The 19,830-nt window shown below is 44.8% G+C and overlaps 1 protein-coding gene across 1 annotated transcript in view; it reads right to left on the bottom strand.

The window, feature by feature from the left end:
• LOC126278749 (testis-specific serine/threonine-protein kinase 4-like) overlaps nt 1-19,830 on the bottom strand; it is a 160,464-nt gene that overhangs the window by 17,869 nt on the left and 122,765 nt on the right. Inside the window, exon 6 of the mRNA XM_049979025.1 lies at nt 9,389-9,571. Coding sequence (XP_049834982.1) covers nt 9,389-9,571 — 183 coding nt within the window. The remainder of the gene's footprint in view (nt 1-9,388; nt 9,572-19,830) is intronic.

Here is a 19,830-nt window from a genome sequence, read left to right on the forward strand (position 1 = left end):
TCTGCCATTTTAGCGTTGGGCAGTTGGAGGTGAGCTGCCAGCAGTGGTGGACGTGGGGAGAGAGATGGCGGAGTTTTGAAATTTGTAAGAATTAGTGTCACGAACTGATATATATATTATGACTAGTAAGGTAAATACATTGTTTGCTCCCTATTAAAATCTTTCATTTGCTAACTGTGCCTATCAGTAGTTAGTGCCTTCCGTAGTTTGAATCTTTTATTAGCTGGCAGTAGTGGTGCTCGCTGTATTGCAGTAGTTCGAGTAACGAATATTTTTTTTGTGAGGTAAGTGATTTGTGAAAGGTATAGGTTAATGTTAGTCAGGGCTATTTTTTTGTTGGGACTTTTGAAAGTGAGATTGCGTTGCGCTAAAAAACTATTGTGTGTTAGTTTAAGCACAGTCGTGTATAATTTTTCTATGGGGACGTTTCATATACGTAAGTAGGCTGTTTAGGTTTTCTTGTTGGTAACGCCACATAGCGCTCTGTATGAAAAATCACTGGCTGTGCTGTGCGCAGTCTGTGATTTTTCATACAGAGCGCTATGTGGCGTTACCAACAAGAAAACCTAAACAGCCTACTTACAAGGTGAAGCAAAATGGGTACTGCAACATCATGAGATGGAATGCCATCCTCAGAGGGGGGGGGGGGGGGGGGGGGACATTAAAGTGGACTGCAAAGAAATTCGAAAGGCAGAAAGCAAATGGACGCAGCCATTCAAGAGCAACTGTAACTACGCCTTGATGGATCTAATGCTATGAACCATTGCAGGAGAGACATGACAGACAAAGCAAAGAAAGAAAAAATGAAGGGTTGTCACCACAGCTGCTGCTGAATGCCAGCATTCGAAAACTCACAGCTACAGGACGCTTAGGCTGCACAATCCTGCTCCATGGCACCTACAGAGGCATCAGCATTCTCGCTGGGTCAGAATGTGGATTCCGGGACAGAAAAATGGTTGGCACTAAACACCGGCAAAAGGAGGTGGGCCAGGTGAGGATTGTCGAGTCAGTGAAGGAGGAGACCGTTTGTCTTTGTTTGATTTCTTGGAGCCTTTTCGGTTGGCACACGAAGACTCAGATGTTTGTTGGCTGGAGGGATGTAAAACGTCTTCGTGGGAGTATCCCTTCTACTACAAAAGTAGTAGAACAGACTATGTGTGGCCCCACTCTCCATTTTTGCCAAATTTATTAAAGATCGCGGATCCAAGATGGCGGCGATAGATGTGACAAGAATGCAATGATGTCATGGTGGGAAGTTCAAATTTTGGCGGGAAAATCGGTCAATTAAGCTCCATTAACCTAACCCCTCCCCTCCCCTCTCCACGCTCCTCCCTCAGAAAATGGCAGGAAGTTCAATTTCCAGAAGGACAATGCAGCACACCACGGCTACCTCACTAACCTGATAAAATAGCAGGAAAAAAGGTCACTTTCTCTACCTCCACTAGCCTAAGTCATCGCACCATCGCCTCTTCCTAGAAACTGGCGGGAAAAGGACTCAGCCTGTGCTAGATAAGATGGACATAACTCTTTATTTTGCTATAAGTCTTTATTTCAACAATTAGAGGCAGTACCTCCATCCAGTGTGTCCACCATAAGGTCTGTAGTCCAACTGACCTAGTACACAGTACTGCCACAGAGTGCACTTTCATCCCATGGAGGTCTGGGGAAAAATGGCGAGAACATGACTCACACAGTGCTGGGCTGCTGGAGAGAGGAAGGAGTGTACTTTATTAATTTTGGAACAATTTATTTAGGGACGGATTTCACATGGTTTATTTATTACACCGATAGAAAACACATGCTCTGACATGCTTGGAGTCACAATTCACTGCCTGCAGTCCTGCAAAATACTCGTAATTGACCGAAATAATGCAGTACACTGACATACGGACATACAAACCACCAGTAAGTAAATTGTCAAAATAATGCTTGTATAACACTCTGCAAACACGTTTGCTAATTGTAAACTGTCGAAATAATGCATTGAACAGGCTACAGAACTGCAAACGACCCGTAAATCACCGAAATACCTCAGCACACTGATGTACAGAGACGCAAGCCGCTCGTAATTTGTTGAAATAACGCATGTAAAAGGTTCTACAGACACGCTTGCTCAACTGTCGAAAGCATGCTTTGCACAGCCTACAGACCTATTCACATTATAATGCGGCAGACCGAAATAATGCATATATAACGCTGTGCCGACACGTTCACACCGCTTCAACAGCCGAAAATAATGCACTGCGCAAACACTCAGTGCTGGAAAAAAAAAGCTTTCAAACTATAGTCAACCACGACGTATCAGCGAACTGCTTCCATACAGAACTCCAAGGTGCACATGCCAGGCGGCGTGCTCACACCGGTCCCATATGCGAGACGCCTCTGGGCATGCGTGTTTACCGTTGCTGGAGCGATACCCCTCTACCTATGGATACTGACGTCACAGGTCCCGCTACAGAAATATGTTCCACAATAACACCCCTAGTTATCCTAATGGGACATGCGAGCAGTGTCTAGCAACGCTTACCTGCCCAGCATGGCTGACACATTGCTGCGAAATGGGTGCATGGCGACTCACCATCTGAAAGGATGTCAATGTTATACGGATGTCAGATGGCTATGTAAAATAAGAGCCAAGTCGACCTCTCGGAAACTGTGAAGTGCTGCAGAAATAGTTAATGATCGCTTTTGTAAGAGCTTTCGTGGTGTCTCAGCTTGTCTGCATGGAAATTCTTGTTCTAACAGAACCTGTTTACAAAAAATAGCGCAGAATAACGCCAAATGCATTCATCCTGATGGTCCTAACATGACACCCTATCCATCACATGCTACCCTTTCTGCTTTCAACAAACATCTCTGAAACACAAACGTTCTCACCGTTATGTAGAGTCTTCTATGCCCCAGCCCAAAGAATGTCTTGTGAAAGGAGCATAATGATTGGCTCTTAGTGAATTAACGTGCCAAATTGCTGATACGGTCGGTGTGGAAGCACTGTCAGCCTTTTTTTTTTTCTGCCGATGAGACTCTCAGTGGCAAAAGCTATTTTGTACAAATTGCCATATTGCATTGACAATTAAGCCATTCAAAGTGGCCCACAGATTGTCAGATACGGAAGTCTCTTAGTTACACTGCTCCTTTACTGAGGACAGGCCCTTGAATATTAGAGAGTATAACCGATCTGCAAACCAGTAATATACTATCACGTGCCATGTTGATGTAGTAAACATACAACCCGTATCCCGTGCCATAAAAAATCGCGCCTTTTACATCATTCATATAGCTATCAGCCGTCAGACACTTGTACATAAACCACGAGGACAGACAGCTTAAGCCCAGGCACTGTAGGTATACTCCTCATTGCATTAGATATTTCCCGCAGGGTCGGGCGGTCATCCACTCCCGACGCATGACCAGAGCGCCTTCAGTGGACCGAAGCCACTCTCAGAACTGCTCTACAAATTTGGGGTCGGCTCCCCTTGGCCCAAAAGTGTTACTGCTTCCGGCCCTGACCTGCTTGCTTGCTTGCTTTTCTACACCCATCTACAGACTCTGGGATTACAAGAACACATGTAATTTCGCATGGTTTGCCAGAATATCATACCATTTTGGCGGTACTTCTCGATATCAAGAACATAGCAACATCGCTTGCTTAGCAGTATCACTCGCGTATCATAATTCCGAAGATATGGACTGGAAATTACTTCTCAAGGAGCCTGAAACTTTAGTGAGGTGGAGCGTGCTGTAAAGCACTGAGTAACTAGAAACTTGTACCGTCTGTGAAGACCTCTACGTTAAAACTCGAAAAAAAAGAAAAAAACTGGTATTTCCAGTCGCGAATACAGATGTCGGTGATGTAAAGAGATTCCAAATCATCCCTGTAATTTACAGAGTCAGCAAAGGTGTTTCGCATGTCTAAAAAAACAGCAAACGTGTCTTCCACCCGTCTTTCACCTGCTAGATGCGCAAACCACAGTCGATGTTCTCTCAACTAAATAAACGTGCAAAATGTACAACCACACGTCCATATTGAACCTTCTCAAATTTCAAACTGATCACGAAAGCTTTCCAACACATAATACACTACTGACTATTAAAATTGCTACACCAAGAAGAAATGCAGATGATGAACGGGTACTCATTGAACAAATATATTATACAAGAACCAACATGCGACTACATTTCCACGCAATTTGGGTGCATATATCCTGAGAATTCAGTGCCCAGAACCACCACCTCTGGCTGTAGTAACGGCAGTGATACATCTGAAATGTAACGTCCACTGTTCAAAGTGCCGTCAATGAGAACAAGAGGTGACCGAGAAATGTAACCAATGGCACCCCATACCATCACGCCAGGAGATACGCCAGTATGCAGATGAACAATACGCGCTTCCAATGTGCGTTCACCGTGATGTGGCTAAACATGGATGCAACCATCATGATGCTGCAAACAGAACCTGGATTCATCCGAAAAAATGTTTTGCCATTCGAGCACCCAGGTACGACGTTGAGTACACCATCGCAGGCGCTTCTGTCTGTGATGCAGCGTCAAGGGTAACTGCAGCCATGGTCTCCGAGCTGATAGTCCATGCTGCTGCAAACGTAATCCATGCGGCTGCAAACGTCGTCGAATTGTTCGTGCAGATGGTTGTTGTCTTGCAAACGTCCCCATCTGGTGACTCAGGGATCGAGACGTGGCTGCACGATCCGTTACAGCCATGCGGGCAAGATGTCTGTCATCTCGACTGCTAGTGATACGAGGCCATTGGAATCCAGCACGGCCTTCCGTATTACCCTCCTGAACCCACCGATTCCATATTCTGCTAACAGTCATTGGATCTCGACCAACGCGAGCAGCAATGTCGCGATACGATAAACCGCAATGGCGATAGACTACAATCCGACCTTTATCAAAGTCGGAAAAGCGATGATACGCATTTCTCCTCCTTACACGAGGCATCACAACAACATTTCACCAAGCAACGCTGGTGAACTGCTGTTTGTGTATGAGAAATCGGTTGGAAACTTTCCTCATGTCATCACGTTGTAGGTGTCGCCACCAGCGCCAACGTTGTGTGCATGCTCTGAAAAGCTAATCATTAGCATATCACAGTATCTGCTTCCTGTCGGTTAAATTTCGCGTCTGTAGCACCTCATCTTCGTGATGTAGCAATTTTAATGGCCATAAGTATATTAACGTTCAGTGTCAACTGCCAGACCCTGCACCGTTCTTCAATCCTCGACACGTCATTCTGCCAATCGCTACAGTCTCCTGGCGTTGCTGTCTTATTGGAATCAAAAGTATTATCTGCGAATAGCCTCACTGAACTTCCGACATTTCCTGCTAGATCATATATTGTAAACAGTAAAGACTTTACCACGCTTCATTGCTGTACAGCTGAAATTACCATTAGATCCGTCGATTTTGTTCCGTTAATAGCGACGTGATCAGTTCTCTCTGTAAGGAAGTCTTGAATGCAGCCGTAAAGCTGATACGATGCTCAGTAATTTCGTATCTTTTTAAGTAAACGGTGTTGCGAGGCGGAGTCAAATACCTTCCTGGAGTCTACGAACACTGCTTCAATTTGAGCTCTGATGTCCACAGCACTGTGGTTCTCATGGAGGATCATAAGGAGCTGAGGAGCTCAGTTTCGGAAGATCTCTGCGTCTTGCCACGTTGAACCTCGAGGAGATTTCAGTTCTTCAAAAACGCCATAACACGCGAGCACAAACCATATCCGATAACTCTATTACATATGGACTTTAGCGATATAGGTGTATGATAATGTACACCTATCCTACGACCCGTTTTTCCAGTCGCTAGATATATTCCGATGGAGCCGAGCGATCGCTACGGTCGCAGGTTCGAATCCTGCCTCGAGCATGGATGTGTGTGATGTCTTTAGGTAAGTTAGGTTTAATTAGTTTTAAATTCTAGGCGACTGATGACCTCAGACTTTAAGTCGCATAGTGCGCAGAGCCAAGTCATATCTTCCGATGCTACAGCGACCTACGGTAAACTGCTGGTAACAGGTGAGTAAGTCCTTTCTCGTAATCCTTGTAGAATCTTACAGGTATCTCATCTTGTCCTGATGCATTCCCACTATTAAGCGACTGTAGTTGCTTGTATATTACGAGGCGCGATCAGTAAACAATGCAACACACAACGTTTCTGTAATCAGGTTGGTTTTATTCAGGGTACTCTTAAAACGTGTTGCTCCTCACTCTTCTGGCTTCAAAACTCTAGTTTTCAACATAATCACCGTTCAATGTGACTGCCTTACGCCATCATTCTTGGAGAGCCTGTGTACCTTCATGGTACAACTCTACTGGTTAACGTCGGAGCCAAAGTTTTGCTGCATCAATAACATCTCCTTCATCCACGTACTGCATCCTATGGAGTGGATTCGTCATTGAGCCAGACAGATGGAAGTAGGAAGGAGCGAGATCCAGTCTGTAGGGTGGATGAGAAAGAACAGTCCAGTGAAGTTTTGTGATCCCTTGTGGGGTGTGCAGACTTGTGTGACGCTTAGTGCATTCGTCGCTGGGCCAGACAGATGAAGTCGGAAAGTGCGAGATACGGGCTGGAGGGTGGATGAGGAAGAAATGTCTAATGAATATTTGCGAGCTACTCTCGCGTGCGCAACTGTCATGCCTTTCGTTATCATGGAGAAGTCTGCATTTTTGTGGCGACGAACATGCTGAAATCGTTTTTTCAGTTTCCTGAGCCCAATACACTTCACAGTTGAGCGTTCCACCAACAGGGAGGACATCACGCAGAATAATGCCTTCAAAGTCCCACGAGATTTTACCATCTGAGGGTACGGGTTTGAAAAAAAAAAAAAAAAAAAAAAAAAAAAACCTCTGAGCATTATGACACTAAACATCTAAGGTCATCAGTCACCTAGAACTACTTAAACCTAACTAACCTAAGGACATCACACACTTCAATGCCCGTGCTGGATTCGAACCTGTGACCGTAGCGGTAGCGTTCCAGACTGAAGCGCCTAAAGCCGCTCGGCCACAACGGCTGGCCGTTGTGTTTCCAATTCAAAGTAATGAACCCATGTTTCACCGCTTGTAACAATGTTCGACAAAAAATTGGCCCGATCGGCCTCTTAATGCGTAAGTAGTTTCACACAGATGGCCCTCTGTTCCTCTCTATGGTCCTTGCGAGGAACGCAGCGGGCACACACTTTTGAATACCCCAGCTGCTGGACGAATGTGTTAGCACTACGAACATAGACGTGAAATTGCGCAGTGGGGTATTGGTTTGTGATTAGTCATTGCCTAGAATGGGAGTCTCTGCAAATTCTAACACTGCAGGAGTCACAGCTGTGTGCGGTCGGCCGGCTCGTGTAATCGGACAGGCCTGCGTGACCTTGTTGCGATGATGACCGACTCCTCGCCTAACGACTCACCTCGCTTTAGTTCACCATTAGGTCTCCGTAGACATTCTTCAAGACTGTCTGCGATCACAACCTGCGATGCTCTGGTTTTCTACAGAAAGATACTCAATGACACTCCGCTTGGAACGCACTTCCATTAGAGACAGCATTTTGAAGGCTCTAAATAGTCGCGTGACCTATCGGAACTTCATGAAGTTATAGGGGCTAAATCAGGAGTAGCGCATGATTCTTTCTTTCTTTCTTTCTTTCGCTACTGCCTTTATCCCGCATTGTGCGCAGGGTTGGCAGAGTTAAGGATGGATTTGGCATGGTTAATTTTAAGGGGTGGCCGGATGCCCTTCTTGCCGCCACTCCATACCCCTCGGGGCGGAATTAATGTACCCCAGCTGACTGTGTAGAGTGTAAAGCGTGAAACAGTGTGAATGTGTTCCAAACGTCTGCGAGTCGTGTAACTGAGCCGGGATGTGGGGATCAGCCCGGTGTTTACCTAGTAGGGTGTGGAAAACTGCCTAAAAACCACATCCAGGCTGGCCGGCACTCCAGCCAGCGTCGTTAATCCGCCGGGCGGATTCGATCCAGGGTCTGCGCGCCTACCCTCTACATCTACATCTACATTTATACTCCGCAAGCCACCCAACGGTGTGGCCGAGGGCACTTTACGTGCCATTGTCATTACCTCCCTTTTCTGTTCCAGTCGCGTATGGTTCGCGGGAAGAACGACTGTCTGAAAGCCTCCGTGCGCGCCGAGTCTCTCTCTCTCTAATTTTACATTCGTGATCTCCTCGGGAGGTATAATTAGGGGGAAGCAATGTATTCGATACGTCATCCAGAAACGCACCCTCTCGATACCTGGCGAGCAAGCTACACCGCGATGCAGAGCGCCTCTCTTGCAGAGTCTGCCACTTGAGTTTTGTAAACCCCTCTGTAACGCTATCACGGTTACTAAATAACCCTGTGACGAAACGTGCCGCTCTTCTTTGGATCTTCTCTATCTCCTCCGTCAACCCGATCTGGTACGGATCCCATACTGATGAGGAATACTCAAGTGTAGGTCGAACAAGTGTTTTGTCAGCCACCTCCTTGGTTGATGGCCTATATTTTCTAAGGACTCTCCCACTGAATCTCAACCTGGCACCCGCCTTACCAACAATTAATTTTAAATGATCATTCCGCTTCAAATCGTTCCGAACTCATACTCCCAGATATTTTACAGAAGTAACTGCTACCAGTGTTTGTTCCGCTATCATATAATCATACAATAAAGGATCCTTCTTTCTATGTATTAGCAATACATTACATTTGTCTATGTAAGGGTCAGTTGCCACTCCCTGCACCAAGTGCCTATCCGCTGCAGATCTTCCTGCATTTCGCTACAATTTTCTAATGCTGCAACTTCTCTGTATACTACAGCATCATCCGCGAAAAGTCGCATGGAACTTCCGACACTATCTACTAGGTCATTTATATATATTGTGAAAAGCAATGGTCCCATAACACTCCCCTGTGGCACGCCAGAGGTTACCTTAACGTGTGCAGACGTCTCTCCATTGATAACAACATGCTGTGTTCTGTTTGCTAAGAACACTTCAATCCAGCCACACAGCTGGTCTGATATTCCGTAGGCTTTTACTTTGTTTATCAGGCGACAGTGCGGAACTGTATCGAACGCCTTCCGGAAGTCTAGGAAAATAGCATCTACCTGGGAGCCTGTATTTAATATTTTCCAGGAAGCAGCGCGTTGGCGCTCTCGGCTATCCTGGCGGGTTGTAAGTATCCCATGATGTCTCACAGAAAATTCTGTATTTTTTAAATCGATATTGGTCGTGAAAAGAAATGCTGCATTACTTGTTAAAGGCCCCTCATAGATGTATTTCTAGGCCCTTTCTTGTTTTGCACAGCCTGTAAATGCTTTACTAGCGTAGTGTAGATACCTGCGATTAATGCATCCGTCATTAGTGGTGACGAGCGAGGGACACATACCTGGGATCCGTCCTCGGATGACGTGGAGGCACCGCGCTCGCCGCCCAAGGCCATCCAGGGGTCGTCCCTGATAGAGGGTATGCGCGCTCGGCTCACAATGGGGGCCAGGATGCGCGTGATGAGCAGCTTGCACGCCGACGACACCTGCGGCTCCTTGGGGAACACCACGCGGCTCTGCACTTGCTGCGCAGCGAGGGCACAATAGCCCCTGTCACAGACTCGACCCGTCCTCAACCATTCTGCAACTGCTTACTGACTACTGGATCCTCGCTTCCGTTACGGAAGAAACTGTCAGAACACTTGTCAAGGAGGGGCAACACGTTTAATTTCAATTGCATCACATCTGTGACCACGGGTGGGCTTCGATTCAAGGGGAGTAAGGACGATACAATATATCTTAAAAGCTAAATAGTAATGACAACTGCGGTACATAAAATATATTATCAATAATTCTCCTAAAGTAAGATGACGAAGCTTTAGTACTTAGAGAAACAGCCTAGACCGCACAAATATATTTTATTGGTGACCGGTTTAAGTCCAAAGGCGAACCATCTTCAGTTCGTTTATTTATTTATTTATTTATTTATTGTTCCGTGGGACCAAATTAAGGAGAAGTCTCCATGGTCATGGAACGAGTCAATACATGTAATTATAACACGATATTAGAAATAGATAAAATGAAATATAAAAAAACATATTCAGGTGACAAGTCGTAAGTTTAAATAAAGAAAATCAACAATGTAACACTGGAATTTGCTTAACTTTTTAGCTCTTCCAGGAGCTCCTCGACAGAATAGAAGGAGTGAGCCATGAGCAAACTCTTCAGTTTAGACTTAAACGAGACTGGGCTATTGCTAAGATTTTTGAGTTCTTGTGGTAGCTTATTGAAAATGGATGCAGCAGAATACTGCACTCCTTTCTGCACAAGAGTCGAGGAAGTGCATTCCACATGCAGATTTGATTTCTGCGTAGTATTAACTGAGTGAAAGCTGCTAACTCTTGGGAATAATCTAATATTGCTAACAACAAACGACATTAAAGAAAATATATACTGTGAGGGCAATGTCAGAATTCCCAGACTATTCAATAGGGGCCGACAAGAGGTTTTCGAACTTACACCACATGTAGCTCGAACAGCCTGTTTTTGAGCCAAAAATACCCTTTTTGAATCAGAAGAATTATCCCCAAAAATAATACCATATGACATAAACGTATGAAAATATGCGAAGTAGACCACTTTTCGTGTTGAAGTGTCACTTATTTCAGATACTGTTCTAATGGTAAATAAAGCAGCATTTAGTTTCTGAACAAGATCCTGGACATGGGCTTTCCACAAAAGCTTACTATCTATCCGAACGCCTACGAACTTGAACTGTTCCGTCTCGCTTATAATATGCCCATTCTGTCTGATCAAAATATCGGTTCTTGTTGAACTGTGAGTTAGAAACTGTAAAAACTGAGTCTTACTGTGATTTAGCATCAAATTATATTCCACAAGCCACGCACTTATTTCATGAACTACATTATTTGATACTGTTTCAATATTACAAACAAGATCCTTCACTATCAAGCTGGTGTCATCAGCAAACAGAAATATTTTTGAAGCACCTGTAATACTGGAAGGCATATCATTTATATACACTCCCGGGAATGGAAAAAAGAACACATTGACACCGGTGTGTCAGACCCACCATACTTGCTCCGGACACTGCGAGAGGGCTGTACAAGCAATGTTGACACGCACGGCACAGCGGACACACCAGGAACCGCGGTGTTGGCCGTCGAATGGCGCTAGCTGCGCAGCATTTGTGCACCGCCGCCGTCAGTGTCAGACAGTTTGCCGTGGCATACGGAGCTCCATCGCAGTCTTTAACACTGGTAACATGCCGCGACAGCGTGGACGTGAACCGTATGTGCAGTTGACGGACTTTGAGCGAGGGCGTATAGTGGGCATGCAGGAGGCCGGGTGGACGTACCGCCGAATTGCTCAACACGTGGGCCGTGAGGTCTCCACAGTGCATCGATGTTGTCGCCAGTGGTCGGCGGAAGGTGCACGTGCCCGTCGACCTGGGACCGGACCACAGCGACGCACGGATGCACGCCAAGACCGTAGGATCCTACGCAGTGCCGTAGGGGACCGCACCGCCGCTTCCCAGCAAATTAGGGACACTGTTGCTCCTGGGGTATCGGCGAGGACCATTCGCAACCGTCTCCATGAAGCTGGGCTACAGTCCAGCACACCGTTAGGCCGTCTTCCGCTCACGCCCCAACATCGTGCAGCCCGCCTCCCGTGGTGTCGCGACAGGCGTGAATGGAGGGACGAATGGAGACGTGTCGTCTTCAGCGATGAGAGTCGCATCTGCCTTGGTGCCAATGAGATCGTATGCGTGTTTGGCGCCGTGCAGGTGAGCGCCACAATCAGGACTGCATACGACCGATGCACACAGGGCCAACACCCGGCATCATGGTGTGGGGAGCGATCTCCTACACTGGCCGTACACCTCTGGTGATCGTCGAGGGGACACTGAATAGTGCACGGTACATCCAAACCGTCATCGAACCCATCGTTCTACCATTCATAGACCGGCAAGGGACCTTGCTGTTCCAACAGGACAATGCACGTCCGCATGTATCCCGTGCTACCCAACGTGCTCTAGAAGGTGTAAGTCAACTACCCTGGCCAGCAAGATCTCCGGATCTGTCCCCCATTGAGCATGTTTGGGACTGGATGTAGCGTCGTCTCACGCGGTCTGCACGTCCAGCATGAACGCTAGTCCAACTGAGGCGCCAGGTGGAAATGGCATGGCAAGCCGTTCCACAGGACTACATCCAGCATCTCTACGATCGTCTCCATGGGAGAATAGCAGCCTGCATTGCTGCGAAAGGTGGATATACACTGTACTAGTGCCGACATTGTGCATGCTCTGTTGCCTGTGTCTATGTGCCTGTGGTTCTGTCAGTGTGATCATGTGATGTATCTGACCCCAGGAATGTGTCAATAAAGTTTCCCCTTCCTGGGACAATGAATTGACGGTGTTCTTATTTCAATTTCCAGGAGTGTAAATAAGAATCAGCAGTGGCCCCAGCACCGACCCTTGGGGAACGTCCCACTTAACAGTGCCCCATTGGGACTGAACATCACTACCACTCTCAATATCGCGCAGAATTACCTTCTGATTTCTGTTCTTAAAGTAAGAGGCGAACCAATTGTAAGCTACTCCTCTTACTCCATAATGGTCCAACTTCTGCACTAATATTTTGTGGTCCAAAGTTGATGTGTGGAGACCTATCCAAGTAGCAAGAACTGCCGTAGTCCCCCAGATTCTGTCAACTGCTCGCTAGCAGCCTCCTCACGTCAATTTTGGAGTATGGTCCGAAGACGGTCCACCTTCGACCTGAGGTCGGTCACCAACAATTGTTGATACTGGTGATCTAGCTGATTTCCAAAATTTTCTCCGGAAAAGCTGTAAACTGACAACTAGGAAAATGACATGGTGGTATTCGAAAGGGAAGGTCTTGCACATAACACATTTTTACTTAAAATCAATAATTCGCCACAGAGTGTCAACCAGTAAGCTATAATAGTAGAATCTATTGATCTCAGGAAAGCAATTGATTTCGTAGGTACAGAAACAATAAACAAACTCATTGGAGAATTTGGTGCAAAAAAACATAATTTGTGAAACTGTAATAAATACCGTAAGTGAAGTTAAATATTTGAAATGTAAAAATGATATCAGACAAGGGGACAGCCTGTTACTTATACTGTTTAGCTGCATTTTAGAAAGAAAACTGTCAGCATCTCGATTCTCAATCTAAGAAGTCAGAAATTTATGGCGTATAATAAAAGTGGACGTATGTATTCATGTTCCGTATCTCCTGAAAGACTGAACGGATTTCAAACAAACTTGATCCACATATCGCTTACTGTTAGTAAATAACTACTATGGGGTTAAGAACCACCTGTCTCTCAATAGGGCTGGGGTATGAATGGAAAAGAAGAGTAGGTAAAGACGAGCAAATACCCCGACTCACCCAGTAGTTGATAATGACAGCACTTAGTGATTTGCAACAAACTTTACACGTAATTTGAAACCTTTAAAATACTTTTTCTCACTCACGCCCCCCAAAGAAAGATAAAAGGATAAAAGCTTGTCGGCAACTAGATTTTCTCTTTTCATGAAGTAAAACTGTCGTTCATCAAGCATGACGTTTAAATTGTCATAAATATTGAACTGAGTGAAAACGGAACTGCAGGGCGTGATCGCTGGAGATTCATGTGACATATGTGTAGAAAGATGTGTGAAATATGGTAAATGTATGCGAAATATATGTGACATGCCCGTACATAGGCAAAACCATGGCTTAAAAGCTCCTCCTAATCTCCTGGGCAAATTTCATCCAAACTTCCATTTCAACCAAACTTGATACACATATCAGTTACTATCTGTAGAGAAATACTGTGAGGGCAAGAACCAGCAACATCATGATAGGGTGGGTATGATAACGTGGTGAAAGGGAGTAGGAGGACACAGACAGATAGAGAGGGGGAAGGAGGAGATGGACGGCGATAGAGAAAGGAGGAGATGGAAATACAGAGTGGGAGGGGGAAATCGACAGAAAGGGAAAATGAGGAGATGGACACAGGGAGGGAAGCAGAAGAGATGCAAAGACAAAAGAAAGAGGAGGAGAGGAAGAGATGGGGAGAGAGGGGAAGGAGGAAAAAGACAGAGAGAGGTGGCTTAGCTAATGAATAGAAAGAGGGGAGGACGAAATAGACAGATAGAGGAGAGAAGAGGAGATGGACAGAAATAAGAAATATGAGGAGATGGAGAGACAGAAGAGAGGAGGAGAGAGACAGAGAGGGGAATGGAAGAGACAGACATAGAGAGGATGCAGGACGAAATGAACAGGTTTGGAATGAGGAGGAGATGGACAGAGAGAGGGGCAGTAGAAGATGGACAGTGATTGGTGGGGTTGGAGAAAGTGGACGGTGAGAGGAGGTGAAGAATATGGACAATGAGTGAAGGGTGGAGGAGATGGGCAGAGAGAGGTGGGAGGAGGAGATGAAAAGAGAGGGGGGAGGCCACTCCGGCCAGCGAGGGGGGAGGAAAATATACATGGAGAGAGGGGAAAGATTGGAATATATACAAACCCTGGCAGTCCTGGGTGTTCAACTAGTTAGAATCAATAATTCTGGGAAGAAAAAGAAATCGAATTCAGATAAACTGCCTAGCCTTTTCAGACTACTTTGCAGTACTATGCCGGCCGCGGTGGCCATGCGGTTCTAGGCCCTGTAGTCCAGAACAGCGCAACTGCTACGGTCGCAGGTTCGAATCCTGCCTCGGCCATGGGTGTGTGTGATGTCCTTAGGTTAGTTAGGTTTCATTAGTTCTACGTTCTAGGCGACTGATGACCTCAGAAGTTAAGTCGCATAGTGCTCAGAGCCATTTGAGCCATTTTTGATAAGGTTTAATGCAATGTGCATTGCAACTTGTTTGGATCCTCATTGGCATGCTGTGCACAATGTGGGTAGAAGATGCTGATCACGCCTGTCCCACAATTCCATAGTAGTTCTTCCGAGAGATCATCGAGTGTGTGAGGGGAAGGGAGAGAGGGGGGGAGAGCTTCCTGCGTCCACGCAATACAACTACAACTTGTTCCAATCAGGAGCATTTAAGTTCATTCCAACAGATACCGCAGGCCATTCCACTTGGTTGACAGCTGCCTGATTTCTCGTGGATGGAGGTGCTCATGAGGTGGATGCGTTGTGCCTAAGCGCTATCTTGAAAGCCGAAATTCTGGCAGATGGTCTCGGCAATAGGTTGGAGGATCATGTCCCGACACTGCACACCGTCAGACTGCCCTCGATACCAATGAAAGGCGTCCGATGTCCTTGTAGCCATAACACAAAAACTGCTGAACCCGTGGGCAACATGCCTGAAATATTGATACCTTGAGGTCTAACTACAGTTTATACAGTGACGTTTCTTAATCTGACATTATTCTTAACTTGTTGTTGTTGTGGTCTTCAGTCCCGAGACTGGCTTGATACAGCTCTCCATGCTTCTCTATCCTATGCAAGCTTCTTCATCTCCCAGTACCTACTGCAACCTACATCCTTCTGAATCTGCTTAGTGTATTCATCTCTTGGTCTCCCTCTACGATTTTTACCCTCCACGCTGCCCTCCAATACTAAATTGGTGATCCCTCGATGCCTCAGAACATATCCTACCAACCGATCCCTTCTTCTGGTCAAGTTCTGCCACAAACTTCTCTTCTCCCCAATCCTATTCAATACTTCCTCATTAGTTATGTGATCTACCCATCTAATCTTCAGCATTCTTCTGTAGCACCACATTTCGAAAGCTTCCATTCTCTTCTTGTCAAAACTATTCATCGTCCACGTTTCATTTCCATACATGGCTACACTCCATACAAATACTTTCAGAAAAGACTTCCTGACACTTAAATCTATACTCGATGTTAACGAATTTCTTTTCTTCAGAAACGCTTTCCTTGCCATTGCCAGTCTACATTTTATATCCTCTCTACTTAAAACCATCATCAGTTATTTTGCTCCCCAAATAGCAAAACTCCTCTACTAGTTTAAGTGTCTCATTTCCTAATCTAATTCCCTCGGCATCACCCGACTTAATTCGCTACATTCCATTATCCTCGTTTTGCTTTTGTTGATGTTCATCTTCAATCCTCCTTTCAATACGCTATCCATTCCATTCAACTGCTCTTCCAAGTCCCTTGCTGTCTGTGACACAATTACAATGTCATCAGCGAACCTCAAAGTTTTTATTTCTTCTCCATGGATTTTAATACCTACTCCGATTTTTCTTTCGTTTCCTTTACTGCTTGCTCAATATGCGGATTGAATAACATCGGGGAGAGGCTACAGCCCTGTCTCACTCCCTTCCCAACCACTGCTTCCCTTTCATGCCCCTCGACTCTTATAACTGCCATCTGGTTTCTGTACAAATTGTACATAGCCTTTCGCTCCCTGTATTTTACCCCTGCCACCTTCAGAATCTGAAACAGAATATTCCAGTCAACATTGTCAAAAGCTATCTCTAAGTCTACAAATGGTAGAAATGTAGGTTTGCCTTTCCTTAATCTTTCTTCTAAGATAAGTCATAAGGTCAGTATTGCCTCACGTGTTCCAGTATTCCTACGGAATACAAACTGATCTTCTCCGAGGTCGGCTTCTACTAGTTTTTCCATTCGTCTGTAAAGAATTCGTGTTAGTATTTTGCAGCTATGGCTTATTAAACTGATTGTTCGGTAATTTTCACATCTGCCAACACCTGCTTTCTTTGGGATTGGAATTATTATATTCTTCACGAAGTCTGAGGGTATTTCGCCTGTTTCGTACATCTTGCTCACCAGATGGTAGAGTTTTGTCAGGACTGGCTCTCCCAAGGCAGTCAGTAGTTCCAATGGAATGTTGTCTACTCCGGGGGCTTTGTTTCGACTCAGGCGTTTCAGTGCTCTGTCAAACTCTTCACGCAGTATCGTATCTCCCATTTCATCTTCATCTACATCCTCTTCCATTTCCATAATATTGTCCTCAAGTACATCGCCCTCTATATACTCCTTCCACCATTCTGCTTTCCCTTCTTTGCTTAGAACTGGGTTTCCATCTGAGCTCTTGATATTCATACAAGTGGCTCTCTTTTCTCCAAAGGTCTCTTTAATTTTCCTGTAGGCAGTATCTGTCTTACCCCTAGTGAGATAAGCCCCTACATCCTTACATTTGTCCTCTAGCCATCCCTGCTTAGTCATTTTGCACTTCCTGTCGATCTCATTTTTGAGACGTTTGTATTCCTTTTTGCCTGCTTCGTTTACTGCATTTTTATATTTTCTCCTTTCATCGATTAAATTCAATATTTCTTCTGTTACCCAAGGATTTCTACTAGCCCTCGTCTTTTTACCTACTTGATTCTCTGCTGCCTTCACTACTTCATCCCTCAAAGCTACCCATTCTTCTTCTACTGTATTTCTTTCCCCCATTTCTGTCAATTGTTCCCTTATGCTCTCCCTGAAACTCTGTACAACCTCTGGTTCTTTCAGTTTATCCAGTTCCCATCTCCTTAAATTCCCACCTTTTTGCAGTTTCTTCAATTTTAATCTACAGGTCATAACCAATAGATTGTGGTCAGAGTCCACACCTTCCCCTGGAAATGTCTTACAATTTAAAACCTGGTTCCTAAATCTCTGTCTTACCATTATATAATCTATCTGATACCTTTTAGTATCTCCAGGGTTCTTCCATGTATACAACCTTCTTTCGTGATTCTTAAACCAAGTGTTGGCTATGACTAAGTGGTGCTCTGTGCAAAATTCTTACAGCCGGCTTCCTGTTTCATTTCTTAGCCCCAATCCATATCCACCTACTACGTTTCCTTCTCTCCCTTTTCCTACACTCGAATTCCAGTCACCAATGACTATTAAATTTTAATCTCCCTTCACTATCTGAGTAATTTCTTTTATTTCATCATACATTTCTTCAATTTCTTCGTCATCTGCAGAGGTAGTTGGCATATAAACTTGTACTACTGTAGTAGGTGTGGGCTTCGTATCTATCTTGGCCACAATAATGCGTTCACTATGCTGTTTGTAGTAGCTTACCTGCATTCATATTTTCCTATTCATTATTAAACCTACTCCTGCATTACCCCTATTTGATTTTGTGTTTATAACCCTGTAGTCACCTGACCATAGGTCTTGTTCCTCCTGCCACCGAACTTCACTAATTCCCATTATATCTAACTTTAACCTGTCCATTTCCCTTTTTAAATTTTCTAACCTACCTGCCCGATTAAGGGATCTGACATTACACGCTCCGATCCGTAGAACGCCAGTTTTCTTTCTCCTGATAACGACATCCTCTTGAGTAGTCTCCGCCCGGAGATCCGAATGAGGGACTATTTTACCTCCGGAATATTTTACCCAAGAGGACGCCATCATCATTTAATCATACAGTAAAGCTGCATGCCCTCGGGAAAAATTACGGCCTTAGTTTCCCCTTGCTTTCAGCCGTTAGCAGTACCAGCACAGCAAGGCCGTTTTGGTTGGTGTTACAAGGCCAGATCAGTCAATCATCCAGACTGTTGCCCTTGCAACTACTGGAAAGGCTGCTGCCCCTCTTCAGGAACCACACGTTTGTCTGGCCTCTCAACAGATACCCCTCCGTTGTTGTACCTGCGGTACGGCTATCTGTATCGCTGAGGCACGCAAGCCTCCCCACCAATGGCAAGGTCCATGGTTCATGGAGGGAGGGGGGGGGATAATGTATTTACCTTAATAATATTCAAAAGTCATCATATATGTATCAGTTCATGATATACAGTATATTACAAATTAACTTAATATATACAAAAGAAAAATTTCGAGTAATATCTGTATATCATACTGGTGCGCAAAACTTAAGGACGAAAGTGAATTCCGCATGATGTGTCACTACCATGTACAACAGGTCGATGAAACCTGGACCATACATAGAAAGAACCACTGAGGTATATTACAGAGGGTACATCTACATGGTTACTCTGTAATTCACACTTAAGTGCCTGGGGGAGGGTTCATCGAACCATTTTCGTACAACTTCTCTACAATTCCATTCTCGAATGGCGAGTGGGAAAAAAGAACACTTAAATCTTTCCATTCGAGCTCTCATTTCTCTTATTTCATTATGATGATCATTTCTCCATACGTAGGTGGGTGTCAACAAAATATTTACGCATTCAGAAGAGAAAGATGGAGATTGAAATTTCGTAAATAGATCTCGCCGCAAAGATAACTGCCTTTGTTTTAGTGACTGCTACCCCAATTCGCGTATCATATCAGTGACACTATCACCCTTATTGCGAGATAACACGAAACTAGCTCCTCTTCTATGCACTTTTTCGATGTCCTCCGTCAATCCTACTTGGTAAGAATCCCGTGCTGCGCAGCAATATTCCAGCAGAGGACGGACAAGTGTAATGTAAGCAGTGTCTTTAGTAGGTTTGGCGCATCTTCTAAGTGTTCTGCCAACAAAGCGCAGTCTTTGTTTCGCCTTCCCCACAATATTATCTATGTGGTCTTTCCAATTTAAGTTGCTCTTAATTGTAATTCCTAGGTATTTAGTCGAATTGACAGCCCTTAGATTTGTACGATTTATCGTATACCCAAAATTTATCAGATTTCTTTTACTGCCCATGTGGATGACTTCGCACTTTTCTTTATTTAGTGCCAATTGCCACTTTTTGCACTATACAGAAATTCTCTCTAGATCATTTTGTAATTGGAATTGATCGTCTGATGATTTTACTAGACGGTAAATTACAGCGTCATCTGCAAACAATCTAAAGGGGCTGTTCAGATTATTACCTAGATCATTTACATAAATCAGGAACAGCAGATGGCCTATGACACTACCTTGCGAAACG

This window comes from Schistocerca gregaria, chromosome 6 (genome assembly GCF_023897955.1).
Source record: "Schistocerca gregaria isolate iqSchGreg1 chromosome 6, iqSchGreg1.2, whole genome shotgun sequence".
NCBI lineage: Eukaryota > Metazoa > Arthropoda > Insecta > Orthoptera > Acrididae > Schistocerca > Schistocerca gregaria.